The sequence below is a fragment of the Emys orbicularis genome, chromosome 2, assembly GCF_028017835.1.
Source record: "Emys orbicularis isolate rEmyOrb1 chromosome 2, rEmyOrb1.hap1, whole genome shotgun sequence".
Taxonomy (NCBI): Eukaryota; Metazoa; Chordata; order Testudines; family Emydidae; genus Emys; species Emys orbicularis.
The window spans coordinates 290,412,358-290,432,724 of NC_088684.1; the positions used below are offsets into that span (position 1 = coordinate 290,412,358).

At 45.8% G+C, this 20,367-nt stretch overlaps 1 protein-coding gene and 1 pseudogene across 1 annotated transcript in view; both read left to right on the top strand.

Annotated features, from left to right (window-relative positions):
• Positions 1 to 614: 614 nt before the first annotated feature.
• Positions 615 to 1,552, top strand: LOC135874140 (olfactory receptor 5J3-like; annotated as a pseudogene).
• Positions 1,553 to 9,750: 8,198 nt separating this feature from the next.
• NKTR (natural killer cell triggering receptor) overlaps positions 9,751 to 20,367 on the top strand; it is a 78,334-nt gene continuing 67,717 nt past the window's right edge. Inside the window, exons 1-2 of the mRNA XM_065398195.1 lie at positions 9,751 to 9,775; positions 14,540 to 14,634. Of these exons, the coding sequence (XP_065254267.1) occupies positions 14,577 to 14,634 (58 nt within the window). The 5' untranslated portion in view covers positions 9,751 to 9,775; positions 14,540 to 14,576. The remainder of the gene's footprint in view (positions 9,776 to 14,539; positions 14,635 to 20,367) is intronic.

Here is a 20,367-nt window from a genome sequence, read left to right on the forward strand (position 1 = left end):
TGCACAAAACAGAATTACACTTCCAGACATTGTAGTCATCTAAAAGGATTATCTGGAATAGGGTGACCAGATGTCCTGATTTTATAGGGACAGTCCCGATTTCTGGGTCTTTTTTCTTATATAGGCTCCAATTACCTCCCACCCCCATCCCGATTTTTCACATTTACTGTCTGGTCACCCTAATCTGGAAGGATTTAAAGTATGAGTGCTTTCTAATTTATCCTCAGTGAGCAGACAATATAAAGTACCTAGCTCAAACTCAAACCCATGCCAGGTATATTTCATTGGAGAAAATTTGTGATAATGTACATGAATCCGGAAACTCCCTATGGGGAACTGGATGCCTAATTCCAGTCAATTTTATGGAGACTTGGATGTCTAAATCTCCTAGACAGCCTTGAAAACCTCAGCCCTGTTAAAAAGGGAGTGTAAATTTAAAGGTCCATCCCAGCTCTTCCCAGACATCATGGCGGCTGGTTTCCTGTAAGATATTCATTACCCACATTCAAGCCCGGTGGTGTCATTCAGATTTAATTCATGCCATGAAATTTCCTTCTTCCATGCTGCTCACTCTTGTTATCCCGGCAGGTATGGTTTCATGCACCCCTGTATAAATGGCTGAGGGCAATCACAGCATGGTGACCCAGTTCATCCTCCTGGGGCTGACGGATCGTCAGGAGTTGCAGATACCCCTCTTCGCAGCGTTCCTGGTGATCTATGTTCTTACGCTGGTGGGGAATCTTGGGATGATTGTGTTGATCAGGGTTGATCCCCGACTCCACACCCCCATGTACTTCTTCCTCAGTGACCTGTCCGTTGTTGACCTCTGCTACTCCTCAGTCTTCGCTCCAAGGATGCTGGTGAATTTCTTAGTGGGGAGTAAAAGCATTTCTTACTCTGCCTGTATTGCTCAACACTTCTCTTTTGTTGTGTTTGTGACCACAGAAGGGTTCCTGCTGGCCGTGATGGCGTATGACCGCTATGTAGCCATCTGTAACCCTCTGCTCTACACCGCTGTTATGTCTAAGAGAGTCTGTATTCATCTAGTGGCCAGCTCATATGTAGGGGGGCTCATGAACTCACTGAGCCACACAGGTGGCTTGCTGAGTTGTCATTCTGCGGACCCAACGTCATCAATCATTACTTTTGTGACACTAACCCATTGCTGAAGCTCGCCTGCTCTGATAACCACATCAGTGAGATTTTGCTTGTAGCGTTCTCTGGGGTTATTGCCATGTCCACCCTCCTGATTGTCATAATCTCTTATCTGTACATCCTCTTCTCTATCCTGAGGATCTGCTCCGCCAAGGGCAGGCGCAAAGCCTTCTCCACCTGTGCCTCTCATCTGACAGCTGTCACCATGTTCTAGGGACCTGTGAGCTTAAGCCACATACAACCCAGTTCCAGCTACTCACTGGAACAGGAGAAAATCTCTGCTGTGTTTTATACCCTGGTGGTCCCCATGTTGAACCCCCTGATCTACAGCCTGAGGAACAAGGAGGTTAAGGATGCTCTTAAGAGGGTGATAGACTGGAAAAACATTCTCAGCTAATTTGTTCACCATGACAATTCCAGTCAATTGAGAAGAACAATTGGAAGAAGGATCGTAGTATGGTCTATGTGTTACTGCCTTGATTTGTGTATCACAAATGTTGTACAAGAATTAAATGAAACTCAAAGAACTGATGTAGCATGTGGAAATTATGTTTTACAATTGCTTGAGAGGAACAATGTTACCTAATGTCCTGTCATTATGTGGCTGTTGGAATATAGACACCTTTCCTTGTTTCTTGACCATTAATCTATTTGAAATGGTGCCCTGCAAGGTTATCTGAGATTAAAAATAAAATAAACTTGCTTCTAGGTTTAATTTCTTAATGTGTTACTTTAATTAATGCTCAGTATGTGACTTGCATTATGAGAATTCAACGCTTTTGCTCTCTTTAGTGTCTGGGCCTCATACGGGCTGCCACAATTGATCTCTATCCCCTTTATAACAGCCCTTAACGTAGTTGAAGACTGTTATCAGGTCCCTCCTCAGTCGTCTTATCTCAAAACAAAACATGCCCATTTTTAAAAAAACTTTCCTAATAAATCAGGTTTTGTAAACCCTTTTTGTCATTTTCGTTGTTCCCCTCTGGACTCTCTCCTATTTGCCCACATCTTTTCTAAAGTGTGGCTCCCAAACCTAGACACAGAACTTCAACTGAGGCCTCACCAGTGCCAAGCAGAGCCAAACAATCACCACCCTGGTCTTACATACAACATACCTGGTAATACACCCTAGACAGCCTTTTTCACAACTGCACCTCATTGTTGGCTCATAGTCAACTTGTGATCCACTTGAACTCCCAGATCCATCTAAGCAGCACTTCTCCCTAGCCAGTTATTCCCCACATTGTATTTATGCATTTGATTTTCCCTTCTAGAGTGAAGTACTTGTCTTTGCACTTGTCTTTACATTGATCACATCTATATTCATACTAGTGCTATATACATCTATTCTTAACAGTGTTATTGTATATACTTAGGCTGGGAAGGAATACATTTTTCTCAATAAAGGTTGGTAAATATTGATTTCACCATATGCACACAAACCAATGAAAAAAATGTTGCCATCAATAATAATTGAAATTTACAGATAGGCAAAGTAAGAAAAATTGCAGCTTCAGAATGTATTCGAGTTTCATTTAAGGATATTTATTTTATCTATTTTGACAAGTGATGTTGACAATTTGTGTTTTAACAGTTATAAAGCTTTAACTTTTTGAATCTCAGTGTCGACTGTCATTAAAAAAAATGTCTGACCTCCCATTGTCTGATCCCCCATAATTTCCCGCAATTATAAAGGTTTAAACATTTAAAATAAAAAAGCCTTAAAAATAAACATTGATATTATCAATTAAAATGATAAAAAACTTAAAAATCAAATTCTGACAAGGCTCTATATACTTGTTATACAGCTTTATTCTCAATCATCTTGTTGTCACCTTGTGCTGCTCCCCATCTGTTTGTCATCTGTATCGTTGTCTCTTATTTTAAGCTTACATTACAAGCTCCTTTGGCCAGAGGTTGGGGTTTTTGTTTTTTTTTTGTTATATGTTGGTACAGCACCTAACAGAATGGGGTTGGGATTAAGCCCAATACTAATGAATTAATGAAGTAGTATCAATAATAATGCTCATGTAATGTTACTCCCACCAGTGCCATATATTTCAGAGGGGTAGTCGTGTTCGTCTGTTTCAGCAAAGACAACGAGGAGTTCTGTGGCACCTTAAAGACTAACAAATGTATCTGGGCATAAACTATCGTGATACATTTGTTAGTCTTTAAGGTGCCACAGGACTCCTCGTTGTCACTGCCATATAGTGATTTTATAGGTTTACTTACAGCAATGCTATACATTTATCATATATTTTAAGTGGTAGAAAGGACAATGAGATCATTTAGTCTGGCTGTATAACTCAGGTCACACTCCTATACAGTTATCCTCGGTATTAAGCCCATTAACTGGCATTTTATTAAGCGTATCTTCCGGAGAGCCATCGGGTCTTGATTTTGCAGCAGCTCTAGCTGGATAAACCGTCACGTCCCATGGTAGTTCATTCCAGCCGTTAACCACCCTCACTGTTGAAAATGTGAGCCTCAGGACTAATCTGAATTGGGATAGTTTTACTCTGAGTATCACGATATATTGTTCATTAGAACCGGGGGGAGAGGGGAGTTGGACCAAAATCCTTTTTTTCTGAGCAACGCAGATTTGGGTTAACTGAAATATTTTATGAATCTGTGTCAAATGAGCTGGATTGTTTAGCTTTGATCTAAAACCTCCGAAAAATCTAAAAGGTCTAAATATTTTAAGTTTCCCATTTAAAAGACTTTTTGTTTCAAAATTTACTTCAATTTTATTAAAAAATATAACAATTGCAAAAACTGCAACGGATCAAACAAACCATTTCATTCAACTTGTCAGTCAGCCAAAAAAATGGAAATTTGTGGAAAAAAAAATCAATTTGGGTCAACCAGAAACTAAAGTTTTTCATTTATGTTTCAGACTAGCCAGCAAACCAAGAAATCAGCTATTCACAGAGTTCTTTTGATCATACACTTTTCCCCCCTCATCATTGCTCTATACTGATTAGCCCTATTCTCACCACTGACACAATCCTATTGCTTTAGGGCTGGTCGACACGGGAAATGACTCTACAGCTATTTAACGTAACTCCCTAGATGGCCTTTGGGCTTGTCTTCACTACCACCCGGATCGGCGGGTAGAAATCGATCTCTCGGGGATCGATTTATCGCGTCTCGTCGGGACGCGACAATCGATCCCCGAATCGACGCGTGTACTCCACCAGCCCAGGTAGGAGTAAGCGCCGTCGACGGCGGAGCCGCGGGTTGATAGGGATAGGGATCCTTGAATATCCCTCAGAATATTCTCCATCTATAATACTGGGATAATATTGCTTCCCTATCTCACACGGGTTGTTGTGCAGATAGATCCATTAGGGCCAGATTTTGTCATATTTACTCATATTTAGTGAAATGATACTTTGCAAGTAGTCCCAATGGTCTTACAAACCTGTGAAAGTACACAACAATTGAATCCCCAGTGGGACTACAGTGCATAGTAATGTATCACGAAACATGAGTCAAGATGAAAGAATCTGAGTTTTGGTTTAGTGAGGTGCTCAGAAATAGTGATGAAGGCCATAAAGCCGGTAAATAACCAAAATCCAATACATTCTGTCACAATTTTATTTCTGACTTCTAAAATATCTTTTTATTTCCATCTTGCCTCTGTTCACTCATAGTATGTTTGTTATCTAAGGTTGCCAGGAGATTTCTGAACCCTCCTCTTCAATGTGGACTTCAAAACAGTTCTCATCTCCAGGCTAGATACTACAATGGGTTCTCGTTTGTGCTGACTTTGGAGAGCATCTGGAAGGGGGTCAGCAAGTGCAGAAGGCAAAAGCTCATCTCCCAGATGGCGTATTATTACTGTGAGCATATTTCATCAGTGCTCAGAGCTCTGCACTGGTTACTTATTTCTGGGTGCAATACAAGGTGTCGGTCACTGTAAGAATAGTGACCGACTGTGTCACACACTCTCAAAGAAACTGCGAAACCACCTGATCAGCATCCTATACAGCAAACAGGGAAAGATTAAGAATGAGCTCTCAAAACTGGATACTCTCATAAGAAACCAACCTTCCACACAAACTTCCTCATGGATAGACTTTACAAAAACTAGACAAGCCATTTACAAGACAAACTTTGCCTCTCTACAAAGGAAAAAGGACACTAAACTATCTAAACTGCTACATGCCACAAGCAGCCACAACAGTAGTTCCCTTAACCCACCCAGCAATATTGTTAATCTTTCCAGCTATACTCTTAACCCAGCAGAAGAGTCTGTCCTATCTCGGGGCCTCTCCTTTTGTCCCTCCAGACCCACGAACATGATACAGTTCTGCGGTGACCTAGAATCCTACTTTCGACGTCTCTGACTCAAAGAATATTTCCAACATACCTCTGAACAGCATACTAACCCACAGAATCCCCCCTACCAGCACTACAAAAAAAAGGATTCTGCGTGGACTCCTCCGGACGGTCGAAACAACAGACTGGATTTCTACATAGATTGCTTCCGTCAACGTGCAAAGGCTGAAATTGTGGAAAAGCAACATCACTTGCCCCATAACCTCAGCCATGCTGAACACAACGCCATCTACAGCCTCAGAAACAACCCTGACATCATTATCAAAAAGGCTGACAAAGGAGGTGCTGTCGTCATCATGAATAAATTGGAATATGACCAAGAGGCTGCTAGACAGCTCTCTAACACCACATTCTACAGGCCATTATCCTCTGATCCCACTGAGGATTACCTAAAGAAACTACACCATCTGCTAAAAAAACTCCCTGACAAAGCACAGGAACAAATCTGTACAGACACATGCCTAGAACCCCGACCAGGGACATTCTATTTGCTACCCAAGATCCATAAACCTGGAAATCCTGGACGCCCCATCATCTCAGGCATTGGCACCCTAACATCAGGCTTGTCTGGTTATGTGGACTCTCTCCTCAGACCCTACGCTACCAGCACCCCTAGCTATCTTCGAGACACCACTGACTTCCTGAGGAAACTACAATCCATCGGTGATCTTCCAGAAAACACCATCCTGGCCACTATGGACGTAGAAGCCCTCTACACCAATATTCCACACAAAGATGGACTACAAGCTATCAGGAACAGTATCCCCGATAATGTCACAGCTAACCTGGTGGCTGAACTCTGTGACTTTGTCCTCACCCACAACTATTTCACATTTGGGGACAATATATACCTTCAAGTCAGCGGCACTGCTATGGGTACCCGCATGGCCCCACAGTATGCCAACATTTTTATGGCTGACTTAGAACAACGCTTCCTTAGCTCTCGTCCCCTAACGCCCCTACTCTACTTGCGCTACATTGATGACATCTTCATCATCTGGACCCATGGAAAAGAAGCCCTTGAGGAATTCCACCATGATTTCAATAATTTCCATCCCACCATCAACCTCAGCCTAGATCAATCCACACAAGCGGTCCATTTCCTGGACACTACTGTGCTAATAAGCGATGGTCACATAAATACCACCCTATACCGGAAACCTACTGACCGCTACACTTACCTACATGCCTCCAGCTTCCATCCAGGACACACCACACGATCCATTGTCTACAGCCAAGCTCTAAGATATAACCGCATTTGCTCCAATCCCTCAGATAGAGACAAGCACCTACAAGATCTCTATCAAGCATTCTTAAAACTACAATACCCACCTGCTGAAGTGAAAAAACAGATTGACAGAGCCAGACGAGTACCCAGAAGTCACCTCCTACAAGACAGGGCCAACAAAGAAAATAACAGAACACCACTAGCTGTCACCTTCAGCCCCCAACTAAAACCTCTCCAGCGCATCATCAGAGATCTACAACCTATCCTGAAAGATGATCCTTTACTCTCACAGATCTTGGGAGACAGACCTGTCCTCGCTTACAGACAACCCCCCAACCTAAAGCAAATACTCACCAGCAACCACACATCACTGAACAAAAACACTGACCCAGGAACCTATCCTTGTAACAAAGCCCTATGCCAACTCTGTCCACATATCTATTCAAGTGACATCATCATAGGGCCTAATCACATCAGCCATACCATCAGGGGCTCGTTCACCTGCACATCTACCAATGTGATATATGCCACCATGTGCCAGCAATGCCCCTCTGCCATGTACATTGGCCAAACCGGACAGTCTCTACGCAAAAGAATTAATGGACACAAATCTGACATCAGGAATCATAATACTCAAAAACCAGTGGGAGAACACTTTAACCTGTCTGGCCATTCTATGACAGACCTGCGGGTGGCTATCTTAAAACAGAAAAACTTCAAAAACAGACTCCAACGAGAGACTGCTGAGCTGGAATTGATATGCAAACTAGACACAATCAACTCAGGATTAAATAAAGACTGGGAATGGCTGAGCCATTACAAACATTGAATCTATCTCCCCTTGTAAGTATTTTCACACTTGCTTCTTATCAAACTGTCTGTACTGAGCTATCTTGATTATCACTTCAAAAGTTTTTTTCTCTTACTTAATTGGCCTCTCAGAGTTGGTAAGACAACTCCCACCTGTTCATGCTCTCTGTATGTGTGTATATATATCTCCTCAATATATGTTTCACTCTATATGCATCCGAAGAAGTGGGTTGTAGCCCACAAAAGCTTATGCTCTAATAAATTTGTTAGTCTCTAAGGTGCCACAAGTACTCCTGTTCTTTTTGCGGATACAGACTAACACGGCTGCTACTCTGAAACCTGTAAGAATAGGAATCAAGTAAAAGCAGCAAAGAGTCCTGTGGCACCTTATAGACTAACAGACGTTTTGGAGCATGAGCTTTCGTGGATGAATACCCACTTCTTTGGATGCATGTAGTGGAAATTTCCAGAGGCAGGTATAAATATGCAAGCAAGAGTGAGTCAGGCTAGAGATAACGAGGTTAGTTCAATCAGGGAGGATGAGGCCCTCTTCTAGCAGTTGAGGTGTGAACACCAAGGGAGGAGAAACTGCTTTTGTAGTTGGCTAGCCATTCACAGTCTTTGTTTAATCCTGATCTGATGGTGTCAAATTTGCAAATGAACTGGAGCTCAGCAGTTTCTCTTTGGAGTCTGGTCCTGAAGTTTTTTTGCTGCAGGATGGCTACCTTTAAATCTGCTATTGTGGGTCCAGGGAGGTTGAAGTGTTCTCCTACAGGTTTTTGTATATTGCCATTCCTAATATCTGATGTGTCCATTTATCCTTTTTCGTAGGGACTGTCCAGTTTGGCCGATGTACATAGCAGAGGGGCATTGCTGGCATATGATGGCGTATATTACATTGGTGGACGTGCAGGTGAATGAACAGGTGATGGTGTGGCTGATCTGGTTAGGTCCTGTGATGGTGTCGCTGGTGTAGATATGTGGGCAGAGTTGGCATCGAGGTTTGTTGCATGGATTGGTTCCTGAGTTAGAGTTACTATGGTGCGGTGTGTAGTTACTGGTGAGAATATGCTTCAGGTTGGCGGGTTGTCTGTGGGCGAGGACTGGCCTGCCACCCAAGGCCTGTGAAAGTGAGGGATCGTTGTCCAGGATGGGTTGTAGATCACTGATGATACGTTGGAGAGGTTTTAGCTGGGGACTGTATGTGATGGCCAGTGGAGTTCTGTTGGTTTCTTTCTTGGGCTTGTCTTGCAGTAGGAGGCTTTTGGGTACACGTCTAGCTCTGTTGATCTGTTTCCTTATTTCCTCATGCGGAAATCGTAGTTTTGAGAATGCTTGGTGAAGATTTTGTAGGTGTTGGTCTCTGAGGGGTTGGAGCAGATACGGTTGTATCTCAGTGCTTGGCTGTAGACAATGGATCGTGTGGTGTGTCCAGGATGGAAGCTGGAGGCATGAAGGTAGGCATAGCGGTTGGTGAGTTTGATAATAGGAATCAAGATACCGTGATGCATGTGACTGTACAGATGAAATGATGGAATAAAAATGGGAGTCTATGCTTATGCCTGTGTTTAGTCTCTGAGCATTCCCAATGTGAAGTACTGTAGCTCTTTCTGGAAGTATGAGTGGAGTGTTACAAAAGGCTGATATGGGCACATACAAAGGGAAACACTGTGAGACCAAGAAGATGAGAGTTGGCAGTGGGGTTTGGTAACAGAATCTTACCCCCCCACATCCAAATTTCCCCGAAAGGGGGGGGCAGCAGAGAAGCATCATAAGATCATAACCCCCCTCCCCCTTGTTTCCCCCAAGGGCGGGGGTGGAAAGACGGGGTTGTGTTTGTACGTGAGGAGAAGGAGCCCAGGCCGGGGGAAGACGTGGGGCACAAGAAGGGGCTAAGGGTGTGCAGCGGGGCAGGGGCGCTTGTGAAACCGGCCCCAGCCACCTCCCCTCACTGCTCCTGACCGGAGCGGGGAGCGACCGTTGGTCCGAGACGCGCGCGCGCGCAGGGGGCGGGGCCCAGGGGCAAAGCGCGAGCTTCCCTCTTGGCCCTGGGCGCGTGCGCAGGCAAGGCGCGGGGGCGAGCGCCGCGCCCGTGAAGAGGGGAGGGGGCGGGGACGCGCGGGAGAGGGGAGGGGAGTCAGCCCGTTATTGACGTTTGGGGCCGGTGGCTCCGGCTGTGGCTCCTCACACAGGGGGAGGAACCGGGGAAGGGAAACAAAGCGAAGGAGCTGCCAGGTAAGGACGCAGCTGCTGCTAATCTCCCCCAATGGGGAGGGGAGACCTACTAGTTCCCACGGGGTCACCCCCTAATTGCTGGTGGGGCCGGGGAAGCCTATTAGTTCCCACGGGGTCGCCCTTCTAGTCACCACTGAGGGTGGGGTCCTCACCCCCCCCCTTGTAAGCGGGGGCAGCAGGAAAGTGCCTCCCCGCCCCCCCCTTACTATAGGGGGCGGTGTCTTCTCCAGCTCCACACATGTTCCTATTGGGGGGTGGGCAGCTAGGCAGGGGCTCACTCCCCCCCCCCCGATTCCCCTAAAGGGTGTGAGCAAGGGTCCTGGCTCCAGTGGGGGCAGCAGGAAGGGATCTGCTTCTGAACTCCCCGAGAGGGAGCAGCGGGGGGAGAGCTTAAACCCCCCCCCCACGCACCCAAACTTCCCCAAGGGGGGGGGGGCAGCAGGCCACGAGCATCCCCCCCCCCCCCCAGCTTCCTCGCTTCCCCCATCCCCAGTTCCCGGGGAAGGAGGCGCGGGCAGCAGCAGCCAGAGCCCTCACTCGTCCTCCACAATGTCTGCACCAGCGTGGGAGCAGGATCCCCAAACCTGCTCCCAGTGATGTGGGGGCAGGAGTCAAGGGTCTTCGCTTCCCCCCCCATTCCCACTGACCAAGCGGTGTCCGCCCCTCGGTGGGTCAGGGCTCAAGGGCCGCCTCCCTCCCGCTACTCGCCAGGGAGAGGCGCTCGTTATGGTTCACAATAAACCTTTATCCAGTGCTGGGTCCCCTCTGGGTACAGCACGAGCCATTGCGGGGTGGGGGGGGAGCTGCTGTGACACTGGGGTTGCTTCCGTCCCTTCTTGGGGGGGAGGGGAGCTGCCTTGGAGCCGTGTCCGGCCGGGTATTTGTGCGGGAGGCAAACGCGCCCCGGGGGGAGGCGGCGGGGGCAGTGCGTGTACGGAAGGGGCGCTGCTAAGGAGAACGCGACCCCAGCCACCTCCCTTCGTTCCCGCGGCCCTCTTACTGCCACATCATGGGCAGGGCGGCAAACCCGAGACGGGCGTGTTCTCGCGGGATTACAGCGTGGAATCCGTTCTCCTCGCAGGGGCGCGCGCGCGCCTGCTTCACCAGCAGGGCGCGCGGGGACGAGCGCAGTGCCTGTGATGATGATGAGGGGACGCGGGGGAGTGGGGCCAGTCAGCCAGCTGGTTCCCACGGGGTCATTCCCTTTCTCCCAGTGGGGAGGAGGGGAGGTTAGTCTCTAAGGTGCCACAAGTACTCCTGTTATTTTTTTAGTTCATACAGGGTCACCTCCTTGTTCCCTGTGAGGGGGAGGGGAAGCCTATTAGTTCCCACAGGTCCCCCCCCAATTCTCAGTGGGGGTCACCCCTCCAGTCACCACACAGAGGGAGGGTGGGGTTCTCCCCCCCCACCATCCTCTATGGAAGAGGTATTAGGAAAAGGACTTCCCCATGACACATTCCCATAGGAGGTAGTGTCTTCCCCTAGCTCCATATGTGTTCCTATAAGGGGAGGGGCAATAAGGCAATCCCTCCCTCCTAAATTCCCCTGAAGGGTGCATGGAGAAGAGTCCTGACTCTCCGTCCAATTCCCACAATGTAGGAGCAGCCAGAAATTATTTTAACCCCGTTGTGACGGGGTGTAGTCCCTAGGGATGAGGAATAGGCCAGAGAGACTTTTGTAGGTCTAGCCCCACCCCTCGGGCCTTGTCAATCATTCATGAAAGGGGGGAAACTGCAGTGGGGGCGGGGAGGAGCAAGATCACTCTAAAGCATCAGACCGCAGGAGTGGTTGCTGACGGTGCAGAGGGAAGGCTTAGGCAGGAGACCTTCTCCGTGACCCTGAGAAGAGTACAGCGGACTCCCAGGGTAAGACAGATAGGCTGAGCTTGCCACAGAGACCCAGCCAGAGCGAATTACCCAAACCCATAATTTAAGGGACTGGGTTGTTTGCAGCGCTGTAGCTCACCACCTCCCTTCTTCTGAGACCTCAGGGAGAGAGTATCCCCAAAAGTGTGGGGTGTTTGTGACTTCCGTTTTGATCCCCCAGCTGGAGAGAGCATTAAGGAGGCTAACAAAGGGAATCCCCCCACCCCCTTGTGAATAATGGGGAAGTGGTGCTGGTGTTGTGACCACGCATGTAGATAACTGGGTATGGTCAGGTTCCCTGAGTAAGAAACCGTCAAGGACTCTGCTGCATCCCCCCTATCACCACCCAAATTGTTCAAAATGGGGAGAGAGGGGTGGCAGCAGGGGAAGATATTAACTCCCAACATATTTAAATCCCCCAAAGGGGGCAACAAGGAAGAAGCGTAACCTCCCCAGAAACCCAGATCCCTTGCTTCCCCCCACCCCCAATTCCTAAGGGAGGAGAAGGGGTCGGCAAGCAGAGCCCTCGCTCTTCCTCCACAGTGTCTTTACCAAAGTGGGAGCAGGGTCCCCAAACTTGCCTCCTACTGCCACTGATGTGGGGGCAGGAGTCTAGGGTCTTTGTTTTCCCCCAATTCCCAGTGATCTAAATGGTGTCTGCCAGGGAGAGGTGCTCTTTACTGTTCAGAACAGTAAATCTTTATCTGATGCTGTGTCTCATCTGGGTACAACACTAGACATTGCTGTGGGTCAGAGGAGGGTGTTGCTGTTCCCGGGTTGGCAGTGTGTTTGTTTCTGTCCCTTCTTGGTGTGGAAGGGGTCCAGCCTGCTGGGGGAAGGGTGGTGCTTGTGCGGGGGGGTGCTTGCGCTGACCTTGAGTGATAGGTGGGACAGCACGGAGGAGTGGGTATTTGTACATGAGCAGAATGAGCCCATGCCAGGGGGAGCATGCAGGGCACTAGAGGGGGCAGAGTGTGTGTGAATGGGGGAGTGCTGATTTGAAACCTGTACCAGCAATTTCCATTTATTACCCCTGCCCTTTTACTGCCACATCATGGTAAGGGTGGAAAACATGAGACGTGTGTTCTCACAGGATTACAGTTGGAATCTGCTCTCTCCTCTCCTGGTGTGGTCAAGGAGAATGGAGGGGAGGGCCCAGGCACCTCCCTCCTGGGTAGAGGTGCAGGGTGTGGTGGTGAGCACAGTGCCTGTGTTGAGGGGGGGGGAGGGTGGAGTAGTGGGGACACACAGGAGTGGGAGGTGGAAGGAGGAGAGGGGGGTAAGTCAGCCAGTTAATGGTGTTTGGGGCTAGGGGCTGGTGCTGCAGCTCCTCATAGGGTGGAATGGGAATAAAGTGCAGGAGCTGCCAGGGAAGGATGCAGCGACTGCTAATTCTGCCCCGGGGGGGGAGGAGAGGGAGGCGAGGGAGGCCTACAAGTTCCTATGGGGTCACCCCAAATTCCCAGTGAGGCAATGTCACCATTTCAGCCAAAACTGAGGGGGTTGGTGGGGTCCTCACTCCTGCCTTCCTGCAGGGGCATGCGGAGAAATTTAACTTTGACCTCTTTCTGTGGACCCGCCTCCAGCAGGAGCTCACTCTTCCCTCCTGTGCCCCCCCCCCCCCCGCTCCGTAGATAGGAGCTTGCTTTTCCCTCCTCTGCTCCCCCTCGCTCCGGGAGGAGCTTGCTCTCCTCCCAGCAGCCCCTTCTTCCCCCCTCCCCTGTGCACATCCCTGCGTTCCTGTAAGGGGGAAGCAGCAGGAAAGGACTTCCCCAACTCTTCAATGACACATTCCCAAGTGGGGCAGTGTATTCCCCAAGCTCCACACACATTCCTATAAGGGGGGACAGCAAGGCAGGGGGCTCACTCCTCTCAAATTCCCCTAAAAGGTGTGTGTGGAAGGGACCTAACTCTCCATCCTAGCTCCTACAGAGTGGGGGCAGCAGGGAAGGATCTTAACTTCCTCACGCACTCACCCCCAAATTGCCCAAAGGGGGGGCAGCAGGGTAGGAGTTGAACTCTCCCTCCAAATTCACCAAAAAAGTGGGGGGATAGGGAAAGATCTTAACCCCACACACACCCAAATTCCCCCTAAAGTAGGGGAAGCAGCAGGGAAGGACTTAGCATCCCCACGTACCCAGATTCCTCGCTTCCCCACCCCAAATTCCTGAGGAAGGGGCAGTAAGCAGAGTTCTCACCCATCTTTTGCAATATTTGTACCAAAGTGGAGCAGGTTTCAATAAATAAATAAATAAATAATGGAGATCTCCTATCTCCTAGAACTGGAAGGGACCTTGAAAGGTCATCGAGTCCAGCCCCCTGCCTTCACTAGCAGGACCAAGTACTGATTTTGCCCCAGATCCCTAAGTGGCCCCCTCAAGGATTGAACTCACAACCCTGGGTTCAGCAGACCAATGCTCAAACCACTGAGCTATCCCTCCCCCAACCTGCCCTCAACTCTGAATGATTTGGGGACAGGAGTTTACATTCTTTGCTCCTCTGAATTTCCAGTGATCAGAAAGGAGTCTGTTCTTCCATTTCAGTTCCCTGGGGTGGGTAAGGGCAAAGGCCCACTTCGCTCCCTACTTGTCAGTGAGAGATACTCATCATTATTAATAATAATAATAAACCTTTATTTCATTTTGTCTCCTCTCGTTAAAGCACGAGTCATTATTGGCTGTTTTTGGAGGGTGGGAGATGTGGGGTGCTGTTGTTTCCAGGATTGGAAATGATACAGTGTTGTTGTTTCCATCCCTTCTTGGGATGGGAGGGAGCCCTGGCTCAGTTTGGGGACTGTAATACAAGGACTTGACTAGAATAGGATAGAGTCCCTCACTGGGGCGGGATCTTAAGATGTGCTGCATGTCTCCTGGTTTATTCTGTTCTCTTCTGTGTCAAGGTGGCGAGGAGGAGAGGGGCTGGAGCTCCCTGCTGCCATGGGGGCGCAGGACCGGCCTCAGTGCTTCTTTGATATAGAAATAAATCGGGAACCAGGTAAGATTTGGGGCTTTGCGTGACATTTATTTATTTATTAGTGTTTGCTCAGTTTTCTGCTTTATATATTGGATAGGCTCTTACCACTGATTTAGGCAATCAGCGTGTTTCTTGTGGGTTTGATCAACTGTACATAAGATACTTAATATTTCTAGTAGTTTAATATTCTTTGCAATTTGATGTTGTGTTTGGAATGTCTTTCATAGTATTGTGGAATTTTTCTCTAACCAGGTTTTTCCCTACAGGGGTTTGGTAGGGTTAATAAATGCTCAGTACTTTGAAGGTGAAAAGGACTGTATGGTATAAGTGCTAACCAGTTAAGCATCATGTGTGCTTTGTTGTATCTTCAAGATGGTTTGTACAAACAAAACAAACTACAGAAAATGGATAAAACTGATGAGGGGATTGTGCAGGATGATGGAGCTTTATTTGTTAGAGTTCTTAAAGACACTTATCACTTATATGTAAGTGCCATTAGTGGATGGTCTAAAACATCTCTTCCATACCTAGCTCATAGTTCCCTATGAGGAGCAGTATAGTCTGCCAGTTTTGGGAGGTCTCAGTTCTAGTCCCTGTTATGCTATGTGAGTTGCTGCATAGTCTTCACCGTCTGTCTCAATTTCCTGATCTGTAAAGTGGTAGTATTTGTGTCTAGCTCACTGTTATGAGGATTAATGTTGTAAAGCTCTTTGAACTTTTAAAGTGCTGTTTAAATGTTGTTTCTACTGTTCACTGCCGCAACACACACCCAAAAATAAACATTGTAAAGGGCGATGGCTCCTTTTACTTTCATTTTCTATCTCACCATTTCCCTGAAAGCCTTTAAGTTTAGAAGTATCACTGAAATAAAAGTTTCTCTGTTTATACTTCCAAATTTCTGCCATATTCAGATGTATATTGAAGCCATTTTGCTTGCTTTCACTCTTCTATAAAATCTTCAGGAGCAAAGATTAACTGTTTTCAATAGCTTGTTACAAGAATAAGCTCACTGCAACATAATTCACAGCTGTATTGTTAGAAGTTCACACTACTGTACATTTTCTACACTCCATTTCTGAACAGAAATCAAAAACAGAGCTTCAGTTGTAATACAAAAGTCACAATTCTCCACAACTTTAAATCCACTCTTGTCATAGGATGGGAGCATTCAAAAAATCAAACTCAGAAATAGGTTGTGGGGGGAAGGTTACAATTCTGCATCTTTGGTTTCCAGTCTAAATGCGTTAGTTAAATGGATTTGCAATAGAAAGAAACACAATGCAATTTCCACCCAAAAACTTCCTTTATTGATTCTCAGTGCTCTCTTCCTTCTGCATTTCTCCAATCCTGGGATTTTATTTTAGACCTCATCCTATGTGTTTTGTTTTTGATCGCTTCCCCTAATCTCCCCTACCTTGTTCAGTCTTCTGCTCCCAACTCCACCTGCTCTTGTTTGCTTTCTGGCCCCTTCCTCCGCCATGTGTTTGCATCCACAAGAGGAGGTAGACTGCCAATTTGCCTTCAGTGGCTGACAAGCTAAGGGAGGCCTAAACTACTGCCCCTCTCTTAGAGATTACCTTATATTGTTGGTGCAAATAGAGGAAGGTTGGATATTAATCCATTCTCTTTCAACTCAGATGTTGTTTGACATATTCTTTGTGTGGTATGATGTAACTTGTTCCATCTTTAAAGTTGAATGATCCTCACAACTGCACAACAACTTTAAAGCTCTGCTGTATTTATTGCGATTGGTTAATGTTTTCCTGTGCAAATGCCAACCATGCTGATTTACAAATTGTGCTAACATTAAGATCAGGAATGATGTATAATGTGATTATGCAGCACCATATATTGGTACATAATAATTCTTTTTGAATTTATCACTTAATTGTACTTCAGAATGTTAACCTTCTTTTAAAATGAAAGCTAAGTCATAGAACGTTAGGGTTAGAAGGGACCGAAAAGGTCATCTAGTCTAACCCCCTGCCAAGATGCAGGATTTGTTGTCTCTCTAAACCATTCAACCATACTCCACACCCTTATAAAAATGAACAGACAAGTGCTTTCTAGCAGTGACGATCCCAATATTGCAGTATTGGTTCTGTGAGACTGTTATGGGCTATTATTTCAGATTAGATAAATATTGCATTTATTTGTAATACCATGTCACCCTTAGAAATCCAGTACCTATTTATTCTGTACTCCTTTTGATGACATTCAAAATCTGAATTAAATATAAACTATACAGTGATGTCTGCCTGAATCTGCAGATGGCTTGAAACAATGGCTCTCAGAGATGTGTACTGCCCTGCCTTGCTCCTATCAGTGAGGTATTCATTCAGAAATCTGATGACTGCTTAAATGTCAAAATTATCCAGTTAGCTGTGGATTATTTTAGAAAAATATCAGGCTAGTGTGCTTATTCATCATTATTGGATATAGCAGAGAGGTTGGAGCAGGGTGTAGTGGCACATCTAATTATTGTCAAATGTTGCTGTGATGGAGAGCAAGAAATCACCCCCTATCCACAAACATACATAGACATTTTAAAGTGATCTCTGCCTTTGCTGAAAACCAGGAGGATAAGGTGAGAAGCATCCTTTGCATAGTACCAGAAGTCTTGGTTGTCTTCTGGGTACTAAAACCTATAATAACTTCCCATGCTTTCCTGGGTGCCCAAAGCCCCAACCTGTCCACACATTCAAAACCTTCAGCTTTCCCCTGATATATACTACAAGGCAGTTACTTATTGTCATGATATCTGCAGCAATTTAAGATATGGGAACAGTATAAAACAAATTGAGTTTAATATAAAAATAAAGGATAGTGTATTGATTGGTCTGGAAGGCAGTGTGGTGGGGAGAGAATTTGAGTGGAGTTCTCTGCCACACAGTTAGATCTCAGAGTGGTAGCCGTGTTAGTCTGTGTCAGCAAAAAGAATGAGGAGTACTTGTGGTACCTTAGACTAACAAATTTATTTGGGCATAAGCTTTCATGGGCTAAAGCCCACTTCATCAGATGCATGCAGTGGAAAATACAGTAGGAAGATATATACAGAGAACATAAAAAAATGTGTGTTGTCATACCAACTCTAACGAGACTAATCAATTAAGGTGGGCTATTATCAGCAGGAGAAAAAAACTTTTGTAGTGATAATCAGGATGGCCCATTTCAAACAGTTGACAAGAAGGTGTGAGTAACAGTAGGGGGGAAATTAGCATGGGGAAATAGTTTTTATTTTATGTAATGACCCATCCACTCCCAGTCCTTATTCAAGCCTAATTTAATGGTGTCCAGTTTGCAAATTAATTCCAGTTCTGCAGTTTCTCATTGGAGTCTGTTTTTGAAAAAAAAAAATTGTTGAAGAATTGCAACTTTTAGGTCTGTAATTGAGTGACCAGGGAGGCTGAAGTGTTCTCCGACTGGTTTTTGAATGATATAATTCCTGACGTTTGATTTGTGTCCATTTATTCTTTTGCGTAGAGACTGTCTGGTTTGGCCAATGTACATGGCAGAGGGGCATTGCTGGCACATGATGGCATATATCCCATTGGTAGATGTGCGGGTGAACGAGCCTCTGATGGTGTGGCTGATATGATTAGGTCCTATGATGGTGTTCCTTGAATAGATATGTGGACAGAGTTGGCAACGGGCTTTGTTGCAAGGATAGGTTCCTGGGTTAGTGTTTTTGTTGTGTGGTGTGTGGTTGCTGGTGAGTATTTGCTTCAAATTGGGGGGCTGTCTGTAAGCGAGGACTGGCCTGTCTTCCAAGATCTGTGAGACTGAGGGATCGTCCTTCAGGATAGGTTGTAGATCCTTGATGATGCGCTGGAGAGGTTTTAGTTGGGGACTGAAGGTGACCGCTAGTGGCGTTCTGTTACTTTCTTTTTTGGGCCTGTCCTGTAGTAGATGACTTATGGGTATTCTTCTGGCTCTGTCAGTCTTTCTTCACTTCAGCAGGTGGGTATTGTAGTTTTAAGAACGCTTGATAGAGATCTTGTAGGTGTTTGTCTCTGTCTGAGGGATTGGAGCAAATGCGGTTGTATTTTAGGATTGGCTGCGGACAATGGATCATGTGATGTGGTCTGGATGAAAGCTGGAGGCATGTATTTAAGTATCGTGGTCAGTAGGTTTCCAGTATAGGGTGGTGTTTATGTGACCATCGCTTATTAGCACTGTAGTGTCCAGGAAGTGGATCTCTTGTGTAGACTGGTCCAGGCTGAGGTTGATGGTGGGATGGAAATTGTTGAAATCCTGGTGAAATTCCTCAAGGGCTTCTTTTCCATGGGTCCAGATGATGAAGATGTCATCAATGTAGCGCAAGTAGAGTAGGGGTGTTGGGGGACGAGAGCTAAAGAAGCCTTGTTCTAAGTCAGCCATAAAAATGTTGGCGTACTGTGGGGCCATGCGGGTACCATGCGGGTACCCATAGCAGTGCCACTGACTTGAAGATATACATTTTCCCCAAATGTGAAATAGATGTGGGTAAGGACAAAGTCACAAAGTTCAGCCACCAGGTTTGCCGTGACATTATCAGGGATACTGTTCCTGATAGCTTGTAGTCCATCTTTGTGTGGAATGTTGGTGTAAAGCGCTTCTACATCCATTTGGCCAGGATGGTGTTTTCTGGAAGATCACCGATGGATTGTAGTTTCCTCAGGAAGTCAGTGGTGTCTCGAAGATAGCTAGGAGTTCTGGTAGTGTAGGACCTAAGTTTTCTGTGGTATGTATTTCTTTATATTTATGGTTGGTGTGGTTTTTTTCAGCACTAATTGCAAAATAAATTGGAAATATAAGCAAGTGTGAGAACTTTGCATTTGACAGTAGCGCAGAGAGCTATTAATAGTGTAGTGTATTTGTTCTTGGTGTGCTTTTTACCTTTTTTGCAAATGTCATGGAAAAAACACTTCTTAAATATGTATTTATAGGGACAGACTAGTTGCAGTACCTGTTTTCCCAAATAGTCTGGTTACCAGCACATGCATAGTTGAATAACTCCATTTAACGTTGTGGTGTTCTGGATTGTGTTTTAAACATGTCAAAGGTTTGTAAAGCTCTGGATAGGAGTGTGTGTGTGTGAGTTTTGTTTTTCGTTTTATTCACTCACAGGTTTCAGTAACTTATATGGCAGGGCAGAGCAATGTTTCTTGATTTATTTTTCCCCTTGAGTGGTGAATTTAAAGCTGAATAACCCCAGACTTAATACTTATGACCACAATCCCTTTATCCTCCAGAAAACTTACTGTATTTGCTATTCTTATTTGCTCTCTCCCTTAAATTCTACTGAACTTTCCTTATTAATACTCTCTCTCCTCTCAATCTCTCTCCCATGTGTTTTCTCTTCATTCCCTCACTCATAGTATAGTATGAAAGAGATGGGATGGGGTGGTCTCCTTTGTGAGCCAACTTGATAAATCTTTGGGGCAAGCACGATATCTTTCACTGTTTTATATAGAGCTATGCTCACTGTTAGTGTTTAGTGAAAGACCATAGAGATTTGAAATGAAGCCTAAAGCAAATTGTGTTTAGGAACACAGCAAACTGAAGGCACCAAATTAATCAGAGGTTTAAGCAGAAACTAGTGCTTGGAGAAGATTGATTACTATAGTCTCCCACCTAATTTATTCAGTTATTCAGAAAAAGAGTAATTTTTGACAGTCCTAATCACCTTCAGGTAGTACTCAAATACATTTATATTTGTGGCAGCAGAAGACAGACACATTTATTGGGGACGGGGTTAGTGCTGTGGAAGGA